The sequence below is a fragment of the Ascaphus truei genome, chromosome 5, assembly GCF_040206685.1.
Source record: "Ascaphus truei isolate aAscTru1 chromosome 5, aAscTru1.hap1, whole genome shotgun sequence".
NCBI classification, from domain to species: domain Eukaryota; kingdom Metazoa; phylum Chordata; class Amphibia; order Anura; family Ascaphidae; genus Ascaphus; species Ascaphus truei.
Genome location: NC_134487.1, coordinates 300839276 through 300860057, shown reverse-complemented (window position 1 = coordinate 300860057; position 20782 = coordinate 300839276). Strand labels below are relative to the sequence as shown.

The following is a 20782-nucleotide window of genomic DNA, read 5'->3' as shown; positions in this document are numbered from 1 at the left end:
GAAAAATGTGTGTGTGTGTGTGTGTGTGTGTTTGTGTGTGTGTAATATCTTTTGTGGGCCCAACAAAACTGTTGGTTGAGTAAAATATCAAACTACCTATCTTTTCCTACTGCCTTTAATTGTATTTATTTATTTGAATTCTTAACATAAAATGATCGGATAATGGTTGTTTTGAGTTGATGAATGCATATTGGTCTGATGGCCTTTTTAAATGTATTTGTAGTGTGTGAACGTGAAACAATGTTTAAATCCGTCCGTAGTAAATGTTGCCGTCTTCTTTCCAGTTATTAAAGCAGCAATGCTTGAATTACACATTTAAAAAACACGGGTATTTTCTAATTATGCCGAAAGCGTACTCCAAATGCAAACTGAGTATTTTCATGATCTGTTTGTCAGGCGGACTATAATAACCATTGGAAAATAGAGGTGCACCCAAAACCTAGGGCATTATCCTACACACGCCCAAGTGACAATTCAGGCTGTTTTACTGAAAGTCCCCTATTGAAGATTATGCAGCGTGGGACAGATGTGACAAACTTTTTTTTATTTTTATCCCCCAACCACTTTCTGGGTACAAGATAACTTTTCTAGTGGCTCCTCTGTGGAAATTTGTAATAAAACCCAGAACAAACGGGGTTATTTTGATACCAATATCTCCTATTTGATATATTTCCACAAGATATTCTGTTTTTAAATGGTCTGCTTCTAACTAATTGCATTTAACAAGCAATGCTGCTTTTTTAGGCTGCTGTAGAGCTTGAACATACACTTACACCCCCAAAAGCTCCTTCATTTTAAAGAGCTGAGCCCTGATGAACATTTTTGGAATACTTGGCCATCCATCCGCTAATGCTGCCTGGCTGGCTGACAATAATTAGAGTCCTTAATGCAGGGGGACTTATGGGCTAGAGGAAAAAACACAGACTAAACAACAAAAAGAGCTCTGTTTAATAAGATGGGGCTTTTGAAGGGTCGAGTGCAGTAGGCTAATTTTCTGAGGAGTTTAAAGATTTTTTATTCTGCACAAACGTGAACAATTTTGGCATTTTTTTATCCTCGGGTTTTACGGCTCTTAATTTTTTTTTGTAGAATGAAAACAAAATTGTACTATTTTCTTTTCTTCCTTTAAAACAATGTTGCTGTAGCCCGGTCTATTCACCTGGCCCAGAAATGTGCTTTCCAAAATGTATTTAGATAAAATCTAATTGTTTGGACGTGTAATGTGTGCACATGCACTGCACGGATCTCAAGTTGACATGAATATTTGCAATATATTATTTTACTTTCTGTACATGTCAGACATGCCGCGGCCACAATGTCGCTCATAATGGGAGACTTCAGCCACTGTTGGCTACACCCTTCTGCAAGTAAAACTTGGTTATGGGTCTTTTTACACTTGTAATGAGATGACAATTTTTCGATTCCTAAAACTGGAATTATTAGTGGGGTTTCGGCACACCTTTCTGTGCTCTGAAGGATCTGCATATATTTAAAGCAGCAATCTCCACACGCAGTTTTCCCCTAAAAATGAGGTTTCCCTGAATGACTGACCTGGTCATTAATCTGGATCATTACTTGTTTCAGATAAGATTTTTATGCGGTCACATTCTTGCATGGGATTTCCAGCCTTCTGCCCATCGCTGGCGTTCTTGTTGCCTAAACATTACATGGAAATGCCAAATTAACCATACCTTAAAAAATAAATAAAAAGGTAGGTTAAAGTAATAAAAAATGTCAAATCTACCTAACAAAGGAGGGAGCCTCTAATTCAGAACATTAGAAATAAACAGAAGCACCCAAATAAGAAACTAGCACGGAGCATCGCTGCTTTAAAACAATTAAGAATAAAATTGTCATCTTTTATTAGGGGGGTACTTTTTGGCTGACGTCCTCCACAAAAGAACCGCTTTATGATGAACCATAAAAATGTACAGATTACAATTATTATTTGTAATTCATTATGTTCTCATGATCTACTTTATAATTTGATAATTGACCACATTTTGTTTACTTCAGGGCAATGCATTCCACATCTTGTTGGGCTCAGTGGACATCTCCATCCTTGGTTTTAAAGTGGACATTCATCCTTAATATGAACTGCAAACCTTGCGTGTACATTGTATCGACATCTAGAACATTTTTTTGCTGATTTAAAAAAAAAAAATACCATTATATAGTATTGCACACTTTGTAAGATGCATGGTTTTATTTTCTGACAAATTGTTTTTCAAATATTTCAGCCATTATTGCAACCTATGATATAACCTTAAATAATTAATATAAAATAATTATATTTATATTTACAATGTTTTTGTAACATGGTTTAAATTCAATATTCTACTTTTTAATGGCATAATTTCTAGTACAAATATAGTATTTTCAAACCAAGCAATGCAAAAAATTACTGAAAGGACGATATTTTATTTTTATAAATATTTAAAGATCTACTCTAGCCCTTTCAAGGGATGTTTTAATTCATTTCGTTTTTTATTTAAATGTTCAGGGTAAAGAAGGAGCAAACGCAGTTCAAACAGTATGAAACATAAGTGGCAAAAGACAGTTTTGCTGCAATCGGAGGGAAGGGGTGGAAGAGAAATGCAGGCAGTCCTCGGTTATCCAACGGAATCTGTTCTGGAAGTAGCATTGGATAGTGACACAGTTGTAAAGCGAGTCCCATGTTAATCCGTGGCGGTGAGCGTCGGATAACGCATTCAGGCGTCGGAAAACGGCCCATAGGATTGCATTGTAAAGCGTTGCATATGCCCTTGTTGTACAGTGAAACATCGGATAACGAGGACTACCTGTACCTAGCAGCCATGTGCTATTGAGACTGAGAAGCGTCTTGAACACTAGTGGACCATAGCAGTACAGAAGAAAAGATTTAGTGTATATACTAAAACAGAAACCGGTATAGTGACAGCGAAATGGCAAGTCAGAAGAAAGTATATATAATGGCATCAAATACCTCCTCTTAAAAGTAAGCCAGGGCTGCCAAATTAAATGGAATTTGTCAACTAAATTGTGTGACAATCTGGTCAATGTCTCCATTGTCATGATGTGCCATATTCATTTTTAATCCGGCGGAAGGAGGCGGATTAATTTTATTCCACATTCTAGCACTTTAGCCTCTATATGTATATGTACAATCCGTGTGTTGGAGTATCTATCAAGCTCGTGTAAGTCTGTTGAGGAATATTACCCAGGGATCAAGTTTGTTGTTGGAATCCACTAAGGATATAATGAGCTCTTTAACTTTTCACGTATGTGAGCTGCGTTGGCCACAGCCTCCCCAACATAAGGGTGAATGAGAGGGGGGCAAAGGGACGGATTCCAGCTGTGAGCAGTTTATGTCTTCTGATATTGCATATCTCCTTAATGAAGCATCTGATGTAAAGAATGAAAACATCAACAAAGATTAAGCGGTCAAAATGGATGTCTCCCTAGAATCCCAGTACAGTAACTACGATGGTACCAGCAGATGATAGAGAATAAGAACACCCTTATTTTTAATGGTTTAAAAAAAAAAAATTATAGTATGAAATGCTTGAGGCAAAATACTAGCGTTATGAGTTAAACTCTTATACGCTTCAGCCAGGATTGCTGCTTGAAAGATTATTCACATCCGTTCCACAAAACTGTTACTTTATCAGAATATATGAATTATGATTCTGGCTGCATTCTTAGCTTTACCAGAGTGTCTTCAGTAAGGTTGATGCTGACTGTATCATGCGCTATGTTTTTGAGTCTCACTGCTTAGCTGCCGTTCCATTTTACCACAAAAATTAAAATAAACCTTTCTTCTGCAATGTCCTGGGAGTTAGTTATAAGTGCTTCACAAGACCTTCCCACATTCTAGACTTTCTGACACAAAGGATTAGATCTATTTGGTTCAGCATTAAATAGTTTTAAAATGTAAATTGATTATTTAAGTGTGGCGCTGCTGCCGACACCAGCACAACGGCAAAAGGACAGGAGTTGTATCACAGCTTTAACATAACCCAGTGGAGTGAGGTTACGTGACAGGATGTGGTCGTTTCTGGAAGTAGGATGTATGCCCAATGCATGTCGTTGCGTTAAGAAAAAACTTGACCCATGTGGCTTCATAGTTTTTTTTATTTTATTTTTTTTTAAACGTTTGATTATAAACTTTCAGCTTTAAGAGGTCTCTATTTTTATATTCCTTTATTTATTTTTAAAGTTGAAAGTCATTCTAAAAACTTTCTAACTTAAATTCAAGCTGAAGGAGAAAGATAACTACAGCCGTGTCCTACTTATTGCTGGTAAAACGAGAAAGTAATGCCCCACATAATATTTTCCTGAAGCGTATCGGTGTTCTACATAAAAACGTAGACAAAGCGGGAAGCCACAACAAATAGCTTTGGTTAGAATCCATACAGTATAAGCTTTCATACAAACTGCTTCACCACTTACATGAGAAACCTTGTCCTGATGCGGAGTTAAAGTCCATCCAATAATTTAAGTAACAGTACTAGTCAAAGGTTTTAAGTTGGCTTGAGCACGTTCCCGGAGGGTCTAAACTCCGGGACTTTGCAAATAATATTGGACGTATCTGTCAATTTATTTCCCCTGTTTTTGTTAAGCTCCTAAAATTCTACATACAGGTACTTCTATCTCTTCAGTTTGGTCCTACTCGTCTCACAAACGCGAACTTTATTCCAACTTGTGTTGACAGCCATTTCTTCCCCGCCCCCCTTTGGATAAACTGAAATGCATGAGATTTGTTGCACTTTGTGGCGGTAGAGCACTGCATTTGTTATGTAATACTTGTCCTGAGGTTTGAAGCTGAACTGTAAGTAGTCTTTTGATATCCAATCCATAGCTATAAATCTAATATATTGTCTGAACGTCCCCAACAAATCACTAAAGCTTTTGTACTTTAAAAAGAAAATAAACTGTGCATCGTAAGCAAAGTGTCCGCTTTAAAAATGAAAAATTAAGGTTGAGTTCCACTTAAAATGATGGGAAGCAAGGAGGAGGGTAAAATGCAGAACTTTTAACCATTAAAGTTTTGTGTCTTATAAAATGTGAGTGCCAAATTTTCTTCATCTGCTGCAGATTAGGTTTGCCATTGTTGCTGCCCTGTGGCGGCCTGCACCATGCTTCTTAAACGCACTGACTGGAGGTTTATCGCATCACTTGTTCACTTGCGCCTCCCCCATAGGAGAGCACTCATCCTGGTAACAGCCTCATCAGTATCTTGTTAGCTATGTTTTTGTTTGTAACATAGATTTATAAATGCACACAGTTTTGACTTAAAAATTAAGCTTTTTTTTTTTTTTTTAAAAAACAACCTAAAGCCAGTGCAGAAATTCTGCAACAAACTATTGTATTTGATGCACTTTTGCTAGTAGGGCTGTTTCCCTACATTCCTATATGTAATATTAGTGTCTGTACCATATACTATGAACTATATGTTTTTTTTAAAGCCATCACAATTGTGTGGCATTATAACATTTTATACAAGGCTTAACTGTGAATTTTATGGGCAGGGGTGCTCGACTTCCGCCCTCAAACAGATCAGGTTTCTAGGATATCCCTGCTTCAGCACAGGTGCCTCAATCGGAGGCTGTTGAAGACTGAGCTTCTGATTGAGCCACCTGTGCTGAAGCAGGGATATTCCTAATATCTGGCCTGTGAGGGAGGGGAGCTTGAGGACTGGAGTTGAGCACCACTGACATGGGATAGAAATAGCGCTAGAAACTATAAAAAGAGTGTAGCCGTGTTAGCTACATTTACTAAATGAAAATGTTACTGCTATCAGATATGTAAATAGGGACAATAAAGCAATAACCCCTACAGCTAATGACCCTATTCAGTTCAGTGGACGGATCACATGCTTCACTTGGTAAACCATTGAAGAAGCCGTTCAACCTGCTCTGCCCAGACGTTTTTCAATCTCACATGTACACTGCCTTAACTTTGCATTCACTTACCCCAGGACACGTAGCAAATTGTGACATTCTCTCGTAGTATATACATTTTTCCAACACGAACTTAAAAAAAATAAAATAATACAATTTGCCACTATTGTGACATACTCTAGAATTACTTGTAATTTATACTTGATCATGATTACTGAATTCCCTAATAAACGGTATATAGGCTCATATTTCCAAAGCAGTGCCATTCTTTCCAATGTCTTAAGTATTGCTCCTAATATCTTCACCGTGAGTGTGGTTTTCAGATGCTCACAATAGGAAATAGGCTGAAAAGGCCTCAATTGGTGTCTGTGCGGGGGACCAATAGATCACATCTGGTACATTTTGAGCACTGGCATGACACATTCTGTATTTTGAGAATCGGCATGGAGATTTATTTGCACTTCTCTAATCTAGCTTCCTGGACTACCCTTGTTACTGTAATCTCAACTTCCTAACTTTTTAACCAAAAACACCACTGCATTTCGGTCAAAAAATTGCAAATCTTAAACTTGTGTGATAGACTGTGTCCCAAAGGGTTGCATCAATTGCATTTCAACAGACAGGCCCCATGTATGTCTGGGCTCTTTAACTTCTAATATGGCCGTTGAATGGTTTGCAAGTGTCCCAGAAACCATATGATCCTGTTGATCTGAAGACTGTTGCTAAGAATCACAATATTTCATGCCAACATTAAACGTATTTGCAACATGTTCACAATGTTGGCCTTTATTGAAGCCTTTCTGATTTTAAGTCTTGTCTTATGCATATCCCTGCATATTTACACACACATACTAATATATATATATATATATATATATATATATATATATATATATATATATATATATATATATATATACACATACACACACTCACACACTTTTCTCTCCTGGCCCTATTATTTATATCTTCCCTCCCCCAACCCCCCGCTTTTTTTTTTGTGTCCATTTATGGGGCATGTGAGACCTTTGTAAGAAAATTGGTCAAGTAGCCATGGAATCAGTGTATTTATACCACCAAAAAGAAACCCCATTGTTATCAGAATGTGGTACAGGTCTCTTTCAAAATGTAACACATTTTGAATTTATCCATAACCTTGCACACCCCATCTGTCAAACATTACACCTCAAATAATTGCTCTTAATTATAATATTGCATCAGTCTGGCTTTTTGTTTTGTTTGTGACCTGTAAAACTTCCATTTGAGGGTTCCACAATTCAGAGTTGTAATTTAATGATTAACTCAAGGGGCCAGGGTTAGCTGTCAGACTAGTCACGCAGATCTGTGTAATAATAAACTATTTTCATGCAGGCACCACTCATTTACTTAAACAATTTATTCGCTGTCAGGGCTACTAGAACTTTGAACCAATTTTCAGGTGCAACAATTCATAAGGCAGTACTGTAAAATTCACAGCTCAAGCCTCCAATGCATGCATATAAACACCGTAAAACTGTAATACTAAAGAGAGAGGTATAATAACGGTCTTATCCATTGTCATGCATTCTCCTTTTATCTTTTATAGGCGATTTGCATTTCATTGATTATGAATACTCTGGATACAATTATCAGGCTTATGATATTGGCAATCACTTCAATGAGTTTGCAGGTATGATTTTAACCATATTTCACCCCTTGTCTTTTGTGCAAGATTTCTACTTTATCGGTGGTCACTAACTTTTTTTTTAACAATGTTGTATAGTGTTAAAAAGTTGGGAGTCTTGGTGGTCAGAGCTGGAAAAATTCCCTTGTTCGGGACCAGTGCAAATTCAGGGCAGATGAGTGAAAGATAGCTGCTGATTTTGATTGGGCCGTGTGCTTTGTGGCACCGAATTGCAAGGATTGTGCAGTTAAATGCCCCACAATGCCTTGCGACGGGCTTAAAGTGCGCGGCCTGACATGTCACAAGGCATTGTGGCTATGGCTGTGGTATATCCACTCTACCTGCACAAGCTCTGTAATGTGCCACCTTAAAGCACGCGGTTGGACATGATACAAGCCTTGACGTAGTCTCCCCTCCACTTAGCTCTGCACTTGAGGTAAAGACGAGGGTCTGTTTGGGAAGGAGGGGACAGGGTGTGTGGGGGGGGAAGGGCGAGGTCTGCTTTCAGGCCTACAATAGGATTGTGTTCCCGAGCGGCGACGCGTCACGTGGTGCGCCAGGGAGCCAATCTCAGGCAATCATGAAATCACCAGGAAGCTGCAGTAGGGGATAGATGGGGGGGGGGGGGAGGGGGGAGAGAGAGGGAGAAACACTATGGGGAGGGAGGGGTGAGCTGGACAAGTGTATCCTCTGGTCCCCGCTGCAGTCTATTAACATGCTGAGTGAGGGCCCTATTTTTATAATAGGCTGCACGAAGAACAGATTGTTATTTTCTATGCTACAATATGTTATACGGGTGCATGTGTAGGAAACGCATTTGCTTTGTCCGTGTCATGGCCGCGCCCATTCAACCCGTTTTGGCCACGCCCCAGCGCCAAAATAAGGTACCTGCAGATCGCAGTGAAGCGCTGTGCATGTGCTGCAAGGCGTGCGTGCAGTGGGGCCTTAGCCCGTGATTATAGTGGCTGCGCGCTGGCGCACGCGCCACCAAAACAAATTAATGTTGTCCCTTGAGCGCGACTGACGCTTCGGAGTGCTGAAATTTTGAATAGACAGTTGAAATTGTTCTTGCCGCGTCACGTGAGCGTTTCAGCCAATGAGAGCGAACCGCTCACGTGACGCCACTGCCACGCCTCTGGATGCCTGCAATGGAATAGAGTAGTAGTTGGAGAGGAAAAAGCCATATCAATAATTTCTGCCGTTTTAGGAATAAATGAAGTAGATTACAGTTTGTATCCAGAAAAAAACATTCAATTGCAGTGGTTGCAATCCTATCTCGAAGCCTACAAGGAATACAAGGGATTCAGTACTGACGTTACTGAGAAAGAAGTGGAAACATTGTATGTGCAAGTAAATCAGTTTGCACTGGTAAGTTATTAGCCACTGCTAATGTGTTGCTAAATAAAGAAAGCCACATGTATAATGTGGGTGCCTCCGTGAGAAATGGAAGAGGTGCAACATTATACTACACATTTCTATCCTTTATCCTTATTCCAATCTTATTGAATAGTAAAGAAACACATTTAAATGTCGTTTTTTGTAATTTCCTCCATTATTTTACAAGACCGTACAATTTCCTGCCTCTTTGCATCCATTCCTAATAGAGCCACAATAAATGACTTGGTAACAAAGGTGGGAGGAGGGGGTATGATGCCTTTTATTGGACCATCATGTTTATACGTTACAAGCTTTTGTCCCCCTCCGGGTCCTTTATCAGGTCCTACCCTGAGAGGTTGGAAATCTTGTAACATAGCGACTACTTGTTGGCCTAATAAAAGGTATCACACCCCATACTCCCTCTTGCTCCTGTGTTACTACATGGAAGAAAGGACCAACACAGCTCCCCGCCCTTACAGTAAATGTATATGAATGCTTCTTGTTTTGGGGATTTAAGCTTAAATTAATGTTCTAATAGCTATGGTAGTTTGGACTATAGAAACTGTAGACAAGTGCAATGCACTGTTAATTTCAGTTCACTTTGTGTCCTTTAATCTAATATATTGTTACGCTGCACATTTCCTGCATAAACAATCTTAACTCTCTTAAAGGCCAATTTAATGGAGTGAACAATGCATAGATAATTAAATTCTGACATGCAATCCATTTTATGTGCTGCTAGAAATCCTGTATTTATAAAGGGGAAAACAGCTTTAATTGACTATATTGTCTGAACTTCCTGGATCTATTTTGGATGCGGAGTTTAATCATGGAGTAATCCGTATATTATATGTAATGCAGTAATTTGACTTTCCCTATTTGTGATCAACAGGCCTCGCATTTCTTCTGGGGACTCTGGGCTCTGATTCAGTCAAAATATTCCAAAATTGACTTTGATTTCTTGGGGTAAGTTTTCTAATATCCTATAAAGAAATTACCATTGAGCACTGTTGGATTTACAATACTGGTTTCAGAATTAAATTACCAGTGTAGTCTGATGGGAGATTTTACCATTGCTTTTGTCCCCTTTGTCAAACCATAGGTCGATTTATTTGTTGATGGCCAATTATTGAAATGTTGAAGGTCTCTTTATTGGGCCCAATCACACGAGCTCGAAAGGTTGCAAAAAAGAAAAATACATTTTAAAATCTGTTTTCTGTACCCCAGTGTTGTATTCAGAAACAATTGTTCCAATGTTAAGGTACCTGCATATATCATCTATAAACTGCATATTTTCAAATTGTGACCGCAACTTAACAAGTGACAATTTCTAGTTCCTCAATGGGATGATACGGAATATGTCCCCTGCAAAACCACACCCGGAAATAGCTGCATACGGTCAACGTGTCCTTCTTTTTTTTTTTTTATTAGTGTTCTGCACCCTAGTAACTAGGTGACACAGTTGGTCTAAGTATTGTAGTTCTGTTGAGGTGCACACCGAAATGCAAAAATGCCATGCTAAAGTAATGCGTTTATTGGGCCTCAGACATTCTCGTAGTGTTGCCTGGGCAGGTACTGTGGCATGCAATGTAATCTTATTCGGTAGCATTTAAATAAACAAGTAATCCTGTAGTTGGCAGTATAACGGGATTGGTACACTGATGCAGTGAGGACTCCAGTCCTCAAGGACCACTAACGGGTCAGGTTTTAAGGATATCCCTGCTTCAGGTAGTGCAGTTTAAGATTGAGCCACCTGTGCTGAAGCAGGGATATCCTGAACACCTGACCTTGTTCACCTAACGTAACCATGTATTTGGTGTATATATCTGTCATCATAACTCATGTGCCCAGGACATGCTGTACTTGAAAACGAGCGCTAACTCTCCATGTATTACTTCCTGGTAAACCGTTTTATAAATAAATGACCGGTTGGTGACCCTTGAGGATTGGTGTTGGCCACCCCTGCAGTATACAGCCAGGATTGCATTAAATGAGATGCAGCGGCAGTCGTGCGTGAAAACCAACAACTACATAATACTGCAGTCATTTTGTGCTGTGTGCATACATCCTGTTACAGACCGCCTCACTCAAGCACTGCATACATCCTGTTACAGACCGCCTCACCCAAGCACTGCATACATCCTGTTACAGACCGCCTCACCCAAGCACTGCATACATCCTGTTACAGACCGCCTCACCCAAGCACTGCATACATCCTGTTACAGACCGCCTCACCCAAGCACTGCATACATCCTGTTACAGACCGCCTCACCCAAGCACTGCATGCATCCTGTTACAGACCGCCTCACCCAAACACTGCATACATCCTGTTACAGACCGCCTGACCCAAGCACTGCATACATCCTGTTACAGACCGCCTCACCCAAGCACTGCATACATCCTGTTACAGACCGCCTGACCCAAGCACTGCATACATCCTGTTACAGACCGCCTGACCCAAGCACTGCATACATCCTGTTACAGACCGCCTGACCCAAGCACTGCATACATCCTGTTACAGACCGCCTGAACCAAGCACTGCATACATCCTGTTACAGACCGCCTCACCCAAGCACTGCATACATCCTGTTACAGACAGCCTGACCCAAGCACTGCATACATCCTGTTACAGACCACCTGACCCAAGCACTGCATACATTGCACTAGTGAGAAAAACAAAAGAAAAAACAGCGCAAAACCTCATTGTGTAATATTTAAATTTATTGTGAAAATTTTCAGCAGGTATGTATCGCACGTACATCAATAAAATGGTATAAAACATAACATGTTATGGACATGTTACCACAACGCCTGCTCTTCCACACCGAATCCAATCGTATACAGGCCAATTCAGGAGGCAGAATCTTACTCTCCCGGGCTGCTGCAGATGGTCTCTTAGTCCCCGTCTTAATCGTCTAGTACTTAAACAGTGCTAGTACTACCATCATATGCTGTTCCTGCCTGGATGTCCTTGTGACTTTTACTTACCGTCTTTGGATTCCTGGAAGACTGGGACAGTCACTCATTCTAGTTCTGAGTATTTGTTTACGAAACGCGTAGGAAGGAGGTGCACATACTAGCGCTGTTCCAGATTTCCAATTGTGGATTTATTATACACGGCGTTCAGTGTCTCCATACGGACACTCCCATCCGCTACTAGCCTACACCGCCAGAGACGTCTAAGGCGCGACAGAGTCGCAGTGACGTCATCAGAAGTTCCCCTAGAGTCTGACACGAGGATCTGAGTAGACCAGCGTTCCAGCGAGGTTGTATCTCTTGATCCAAACAGATGATTAAGACGGGGGACTAAGAGACCATCTGCAGCAGCCCGGGAGAGTAAGATTCTGTCTCCTGAATTGGCCTGTATTCGATCGGATCCGGTGTGGAAGAGCGGGCGTTGTGGTAACATGTCCATAACATGTTATGTTTTTATACTATTTTATTTATGTATGTGCGATACTTACCTGCTGAAAATGTTCACAATATATTTAAATATTACACAATGAGGTTTTGCGCTGTTTTTTCTTTTGTTTTTCTCACTAGTGCTATGGTTTGTGGAGCCATTCCATGATATTTACAGCAGCCTCAGAGTTTCACATGGAAGTTACAGGTTTTATGTAACTTATTTTGTTCACAATTAAGTATTGTTCTAGGACACAATCACCTGTAGATTTATTCACTTTATGTTTATATTTGAAACACATTGATTATTTCACTTGTACTATTTAGAGCACGGTTCATATTTATTTTAGTGCACTCCTGTATAAACCATCAATGTAGATAGAAAGTCTTGTGTTTTCTCCTTTCCTATGCAATTTTCATCACTAAATAAATTAATGTGATCCATTGGTAATTTGTTTTTACTTGACAGAGCAGGCTGCTCATCTTTTGCTTCTGTTTTCCTTTGCATAGGTATGCAATTGTTCGACTTAACCAATACTTCAAAATGAAGCCGGAGGTCACGGCCTTGGCACTTCCTGACTAAAGAAGAGGCTTGAAGTCCCTTCTCATGCGGTTTTCATAAGACCTTTCTGGGAACATGTAAAGCAAAATGTTTCCCTTGTGTTCTGGAGTGTGGTTGTCTTGCTTTAAAAAAATGTAGAAAAAAATACCCTTTATGATGCAGCCTTTAATCAGAAACTAACGTCACAGAAAAAATACAAATCCCGAAGGTTTTATTTTTTTTGCCCCCTTTTTTTAATTTTAATATATTTTAAGTAAATTATTTATAGCTTTACGATACCATTGTTTTTCTGTAACGGCTGTTCCACAATTTTACATCCTTAAGTCGGTCTCACTATGTATATATATATTTTTTTTACACTGTACAGTGAGTATGGACATATGGGTTCTTGAAAAAAAAAAAATATATATATATATTTTTTTTTGTTTTTGTTTTCCCCCAAACTTATTTACTTAAAAAAAAAAAAAAAAAATGACATTTGGTCTAATGCACTTGTCCATTGTACACTCTACTTCAGGGGTGGCCAACTCCAGTTCTGAAGAGCTACCAACGGGTCAGGTTTTCAGGATATCCCTGCTTCAGCACAGTTGGCTCGGCTCAGTTAACGACTGAGCCACCTGTGCTGAAGCAGGGATATCCTGAAAACCTGACCTGTTGGTAGCTCTTGAGGACTGGTTGGCCGCCTATGCTCTACTTGGTATTTGCCACTCCATTTCATTCTTTTAAAGCAAGATTTACCTACTGGATACGTTTGGCTGATTTCTCATACACTGACTACATTAGTAAAATGTGAATCTGTTTCTAACATGGCTTCTGCTGGAGTAGGTAGAACAGCCTATTTCTTTGATACATTTTTTCATAGTAACTGGATATGTACAGTACCTCATTGTTTCTGGTTTTCTGTGTGAACAGATAATTTATTACTTTATATGTAGATTAGAAGGCACTAGGCCACACTTCTGACACATGGCATTCCCTCCTGTTCTGCGTTCTTTGGCTCGTTCACATAGTGAGCATTTTTAAAATATACAAATAAACACAGAATATAGCCCAGTAAAAAGGGGAGGATTTTTAGCCTGAAATGAACTGTGATTCAGCAATCAATGGCAGAACATTTTCACTCCAAAACATTGCTCTTTTGTAATTTAAGTGCCCGCACAGACTTTCTGTGCGTCTGTAAATAAGCGCCTGTACACTCAAAGCATTCTTTCAAATGTCTGTATTGTCTCCTGGTAGGACCTTTTTCTACGTAGAATTAATTAAAAAAAAGCTTATCCCCCTGGGCATGTATACATTGCAAACTCCTTAGGTTGTTTATAGAAAGCAGTGTGTTTAGAGGGAAAAAGGTAAATGATTTGCCTTGAAAAATTTCATTTAGTTGCGGTTTGTATGTATTGTAGTTTACAGTATATCTCTGATATTTGCAGGGAAATCGGTAACAAGATGTTTCATGTTAAACCCTTTTGCTGCTGGAGCGGACTGCAATTGATTGTAAAACACAATTGCATTATCTTCCAGTAGCAGCGGGTTCGTTACATGGTATTCTGAAAATGGTCTATTTAAGGGAGATCTGTTGACGGATTTCTATTTCTTGCATAACTGTGTCGCTTTTGAGAGTTGTCTGATTTATGTTGGCGTTCAGGGAACAAAATGTTTTTTTTCTTATCCAGCTCACATATGACTGCACAAATGTTAATTCTGACATATTACTGAAAGTGTATATCTGGCTCATTCTGAATGCCATTTACAGAACATTTTAAATAGAAGGTATAACAGAGGAGTGGTCAACTAAAGTCCTCAAGGACCTCCAACAGGTCAGGTTTTCAGGATATTCCTGCTTCAGCACAATCAGTGGCTGTCGATGACTGAGCCACCTGTGCTGAAGCAGTGGAGCTGACAACATTTAAGCTAAAACGAGAAAAGTTGTTAGAAAACAAAACACTATATTAAATACTAGTTTTGGAGTGACTTCTGTCTGACAAGTGGGTTTTTTATTTAAGGAGATGGTTTAGAAAGGTCTGCCTGTGTGTGGAATACATTTTGGGCAAACCAAATGACAAAACATGCACCATTTTAATACCAAAATAATTTACTCAAGTTTCTATTGAATAGACCCCAAAATGTACATTTCAGTTTGCAAACCTTCAGCATTAGCTGAGAGATTATCAAACAACATTTCCACTTGGTTTACAACGAGTGATCTGACACAGCTGCTACCACATTTCATTCCTATGTCTGTTCTGTAACTATACAGTGCAAGCAATAGTAATTTGTCACCGAGCCGAAATGGTCTCCTGTCATGTGCTCTTCCTTAATCATTTTGAACCCATCTACAAAAAATGAATATTGCCAAGAACCTGTAATTTTGACATGATCTTTATATACGGTTATATTAAATTGCCTTTTTTGTGATGAGACTTGAATGGCAAACACTAGAGTTGAGCATTTGGGCTGTTGGAATCGGACACCTTGAACTCGCCAATCCAAGCCAAATTTAGCCAGTAGTATTACGTTAAGTCTTGCTCAGATTGCCCAGGTTCGAGGTGTCGCTCTCGCCTGAACTCTCATCTCTAGCCAAAGCTACTAAACGAACTGTAGTAAAATGATAATGTAAATATGGACTGTTTAGAAATGGCATTCATGCATGCACAATGTTAGTCAAGAGACCATAGTGGCCTGTTTGCTTTTGTAAAGCAGAACTGTGTATACTATCCTTCTGACACACATGTAGCATATTGTATATAAGGAACCAGTGTAAATGACCATTTGTAAATTAGTGTGACTTGTATTTTGCATTTTACTTGTGTATCGCTTTGTATTTTCTGCCTTTTTGTATAACTCTTGCTATAAAGAAGTATGACTTTTTTTTTCTCTGTGATTTCCTTGCCATGGCTATACCAAGATTTTCCATGTTTCTGCAAGAAATGTCTTTAATACCTGTCAGAGCATTTATATTGTTTTATGTGGTGATCTTTCAATTTAAGATTTGTATAATTTCTGTTTATTAGCACTTAGTAAGGAGGAACCTCATTTTAACCAAAAGATTCATGAAGCGCGTTGGATGTATTACAGATGTTTATTCTTAGTGTTATAAGCACTTTACTTATAGCAGGAGTGGCCAACTCCAGTCCCCAAGAGCCACCAATAGGCCAGGTTTTAAGGATATCCCTGTTACAGGACAGGTGGCTCAGTGTGAGCCACCTGTGCTGTAGTAGAGACTGATTGATCCAGCTGTGCTGAAGCAATCAGTGGCTAGTCAATGACTGAGCCAACTGTGCTGAAGCAGGGATATCCTTAAAACCTGGCCGGTTGGCGGTACTTGAGGACTGCAGTTGATCACCCCTGACTTATAGCAATGGGAAAATACTTTCTAGTGAAATAGGTGGCAGCACAAAATACAAATGTGATATTTCATGTTTATACCGGCGTAAAATGAATAATTGTTGCCAACTTGTTGTCAAAGGCAGAATTGCAGATCCCGCAATGTCACACCTGTAATAACCTGAGGCTTGAAGAGATTGTTACCCTTGACAAGTCAGATGATCGTGAAATCTATATACAGCTGTACATTTAAGATTTGTAAATTCCTCTGACTTTGAAAATAATTTGTTTGGTCCAAAATAAAGAGTAAAGTTTCAAAATCCTGTGTCTCATTACACTGGCTGCTTTTATCATTTCAAACCACTTTCATACCATTTGAAGGTAACCTTTTGCATTAATCTAAAAACAAAAATCAAGTCTGAAATTAGGATGTCAAACCATACAAACTTAATGTGAATTCACCAAAACAAAGCACTGTGATTTAAAGTCGCTGTTCCCTTTACTCGTGTAACTATATTTTTTATGATTTATTTGTTTTTTTTAAATAGGGTGAGTACCGCTGGTTACCCAGACTAAAAAGCCCTATGTTCAGCTTCCCGGAGACACCAGAAAAGGTAGCGTCTCGGTCCCATCCAGGTGAAACAAAAGGCAGTATAAATCTCCTGCGTCACGCGGCCCAATAGGAATCTGCAATGTTAACCGTTGCAGCTTCTCCGATTGGCCTGCGTCGCTGCCCATTAGTGCATGCGATGACGCCACCACGTTTTGAAAAGACAAATGTCTTTCTAAGGCACGGCCGCATCATGGCCACGTCCCCTAAGCGGTTCACTTTAATACACTGAGTTGTACTGTTTGTGGTTTTTCTACCTGCATGTGGTTCCTGGGAGTTTGCTCCAATCTTTGCATCTGTGGGACCTTGTGGAGGGTCTTTTCCTAGGAGAAGAACCTCAGAAACTGCCAAAGGGGGAGAGGGAGTGGCTCAGTGAGTAAAAGACACTGACTGGCACTGAGAGAGCCTGGTTCAATTCCCGGTGTCAGCTCCTTGTGACTGTGGGCAAGTCACTTTATCTCCCTGTGCCTCAGGCACCAAAAAAAAAAACATAGATTGTAAGCTCCACGGGGCAGGGACTTGTGCCTGCAAAATGTCTCTGTAAAGCGCTTCGTATAACTAGCAGCGCTATACAAAAAACATATTATTATTATTTGATACATTTATTTATATTTGTCACTTGTATAATCACTGATTTTCTCACATTTCATTTATATTTTACTTTTGAATTCTCTTGATTGATGTACTTTGTATTTGTTTGCTAATATTAGATTATGCCACCCTCTATCCCGAGGCAATTCCCCTATGTAACACTTCTGCCAAAAGCATAGCCAAAGAGCTAATATTTCTATTTAGCAGGGTGGGAATTCCTAAAGAGATTTTAACCGACCAAGGAACCCCATTTATGTCCCAAGTAACAAAAGAGCTATGTAAACTTCTCAAAATAAAACCGCTCAAACGCAGTTTCTCATCCACTGCCAGATGGTCTAGTACAGTGGTTTAAAAAAAAATCCCCCCCCCCCCCTCTTTCGGGGCACCATAATCACAGTGCTCAGTTGCTAAGGCACTCCCACAACAGGACATAGTCACAGAAAATGCAGGACAGAGGGACTATCACAGGAGAAAGAGACACAGGAGCCAGGGAGTTACAGGAGTCAAGGTCACAGGAGTTGGGAGGGAGGGTAAAGAGTCCTAGAACACCCACACCTTTACTGCCCATGCTGCTTCCTCCTCTGCTTGGCCACACCCCACAAACTCCTAACACCACCTGATTGGCTGCGTTACTCAGCAGAAGCCAATCAGGATAGAGGAAACTGCCCTGCTCTGGGAGATCAGGAAAATCTTGTGGCACCCTTTTGATCCTCTCATGGAACCCTGGTTGGGAAACACTGGTCTAATAGAATGGTTTAATAAAACCATGTTACGCTGTGTGGTTGATAAAGATGGGGAAACCTGGGATTTATTTTTTATTGCCATACCTGTTCTTTGCCATTAGGGAAATTCTCGAATCATCCACAGGCTTATCTCCTTTTGAACTATTGTATGGCCGAAACCCAAGGGGCCCACTGGATATAGCTAAAGAGACCTGGGAACACAAGGTTACACCATGCAGAAATGTAATCAAACATGTGGCCCAGATGCAGGACCACATAGCAGTGGTCCTACCCATAGTAAGGTAACACATGGGAAAAGCCCAAGAAGCACAGAGGAATACTTGCAATAAGAATGTTCGGCTCAGGGTTTTTCATTAAGGGAATAAGGTGCTAGTTTTAGATTCCAACCATAGAACGCAAATTCATAACCACAGGACATGGTCCTCAAAAGCATGGGGGAGGTTAATTAATTACAAGATGAAACAGCCAAGTATGAGAAAACATGAACAGATTTACCATGTAAACCAACTTCAGCCCAGGTAAAATAGAGAGGTCATACTAGCCCTGGAAACCCCAGGTCCATCGTGTTATGTTGAAACTGACCCAGAGGTTAGTATAAGCTGAAACCCTGCCTTCACCAGAAACAAGAGGTCAAGGATCTAGTGAGGAGAAGCAAATAAGTTCTCTCTACAAAACCAGGTAGGACTAAGGTAATTTAACATGACCTAGTCTCTGAACCCAGGGTACAGATTAACCTTAAACACTACCAAAACCTAGAGGACAAAAGAGAGGTTATAAATTTGGAGGCCAACAAATATGTTCGACCTCTGCGTAATTGAAGCATCCCAAAGTGGGTTGAACAACCTTATAGTCTTGGTACCAAAACCCAGCTAAATGCAATATAATTTGCCTAGGGTTGGCTAGCTTGTATAGAGATTGGGTAAACTCTTGATCTCATGTCCCTACACCTAACAAAAGGGTGCTGGCAGGTTCCCCTCAAGGAAAAAAGGACAAAAGAAACGACAAACCCGAGCCGGCCTCTTTCAGTATAAGGTTTTACATTTGTGCCTACATGGGGCCCCTGCCACATTCCAAAGAATGATCAATAAAATATTGAAACCACACACTCGGTATGCTGCCGGCTACCTAGCTGCTGTTATTAATAGTGAAGACTGTCAATCCCACCTTCCAAAATTCTAAACTGTTAGATTCGGTTTGATCTGCTGGATTAACCGCTACCTGTAAATGCACTATTGGTCGGGAAGAGGCCAAATATCTAGGCTATTCCATAAACCCTAAATGGCCAAAGTAGAGGTGATACAAAATTGGCCAAAGCCAGTTACCTGTTTCTTTGTGAGGACTTTTTGGAGCAAATTGGCTATTATAGAAGGTTCATTTCTAGCTTTACAACACAGGCAAGCCCACTAACTAACCTCACAAAAGCAAGAGGCTCACTAATGGTAAAACGGTCCCCCGAAGCAGAACAGGCCTTTAGAAGCCTGGAAGAAGCCCTCTGTGTCCTGGTCTCACCTGACTTCTGAAAAGAGTTTTTGGTGCAAACCGATGCATCTGAGGTAGGGTTGGGAGTTGTACTTTCCCAGTAAAACGTGTGCGAAGAACACCCCAATCCATTATTTGAGCAGGAAACGGAACCCCCAAGAAAAAAATTACTCCATAGTGGAAAAGAATGCCTTACAATAGAATGGGATGTGCAATCCCTCAAATATTATTTATTGGGTAGAAAATTCTGGTTGGTCACAAATCCCGCACCCTTCACCTAGGTGTCTCAGAAAAGGGTGAAAATGCCAGGTTGCCCAGATGGTTTCTGAGCCCACAACCCTTTAGTTTCTTAGTAGAACATAAGTCAGGGCTGAAACACAGCAATGCTGATTGGTTGACAAAGATGGACTCCTTGAAATCCATGGTCGCTCATCACTCTAGGTCTGAGCTAGGGGGAGGATGTGACAGAAACCATAGAATGGTGCTAAATGGGATATATAGGGCTCCTAGGATACTGAACAGTTTCTATCCTAGTTAGGATACAAAGTACAGCCACAGGGTCAATGTGCTCCATCCCACAGCTTCATGCTTGCTGAAACTGGTGGATGGGAAATCCAGACCAGAGTTGGATGTTGCTCTGGTTTCTCTCACCTGCTCTGCTAATTGGGAAAGCAGGTATTTAGGGCCCTCTTCCCTATAAAAGTGAAACTTATTTCTTGTGTCATTTTGAAGTCTGTTTTTTTATTGTTGGAAAGCGGATAAGCTGCCCAACGTTAGTTAGAGAAATCCTCTGCTTAGTTAGGTGTCAGTTGAGTAGGGCTCTCTTTTGTATTTTAATTTAAAGTGTTGCATATTATAGCGAGCCCGGACAAATGGCCGAGCAACCTGAGGGAGCCGTTTGTCACAACATATATACACATCAAAAACACAGTGAAAAGTCCCAGAGCAAGCACTCAGATTACCAAATATAAACCATTTTATTAAAGACGATAAAGTAAAAAAGACAGTTTGAAAACACGGGAACCCTGAAGAACCTCTGACTATCCCCTAGACTAGAATAGCTGGAAACCCTAGCTGCGTGAATATGTGCAAAGCTGCAATTGAATGGAGTAATTGACCACTCTCAGTAGGCTATACAAAAGGAAAAGTCCT

General features: G+C 40.1%; 1 protein-coding gene across 1 annotated transcript in view; it reads left to right on the top strand.

Annotated features, from left to right (window-relative positions):
- The window catches only part of ETNK1 (ethanolamine kinase 1), a 40176-nt gene extending 23649 nt beyond the window's left edge, over window positions 1-16527 (top strand). The window contains exons 5-8 of the mRNA XM_075602896.1: window positions 7468-7551; window positions 8753-8913; window positions 9815-9888; window positions 12835-16527. Of these exons, the coding sequence (XP_075459011.1) occupies window positions 7468-7551; window positions 8753-8913; window positions 9815-9888; window positions 12835-12907 (392 nt within the window). The 3' untranslated portion in view covers window positions 12908-16527. The remainder of the gene's footprint in view (window positions 1-7467; window positions 7552-8752; window positions 8914-9814; window positions 9889-12834) is intronic.
- Window positions 16528-20782: the final 4255 nt, after the last annotated feature.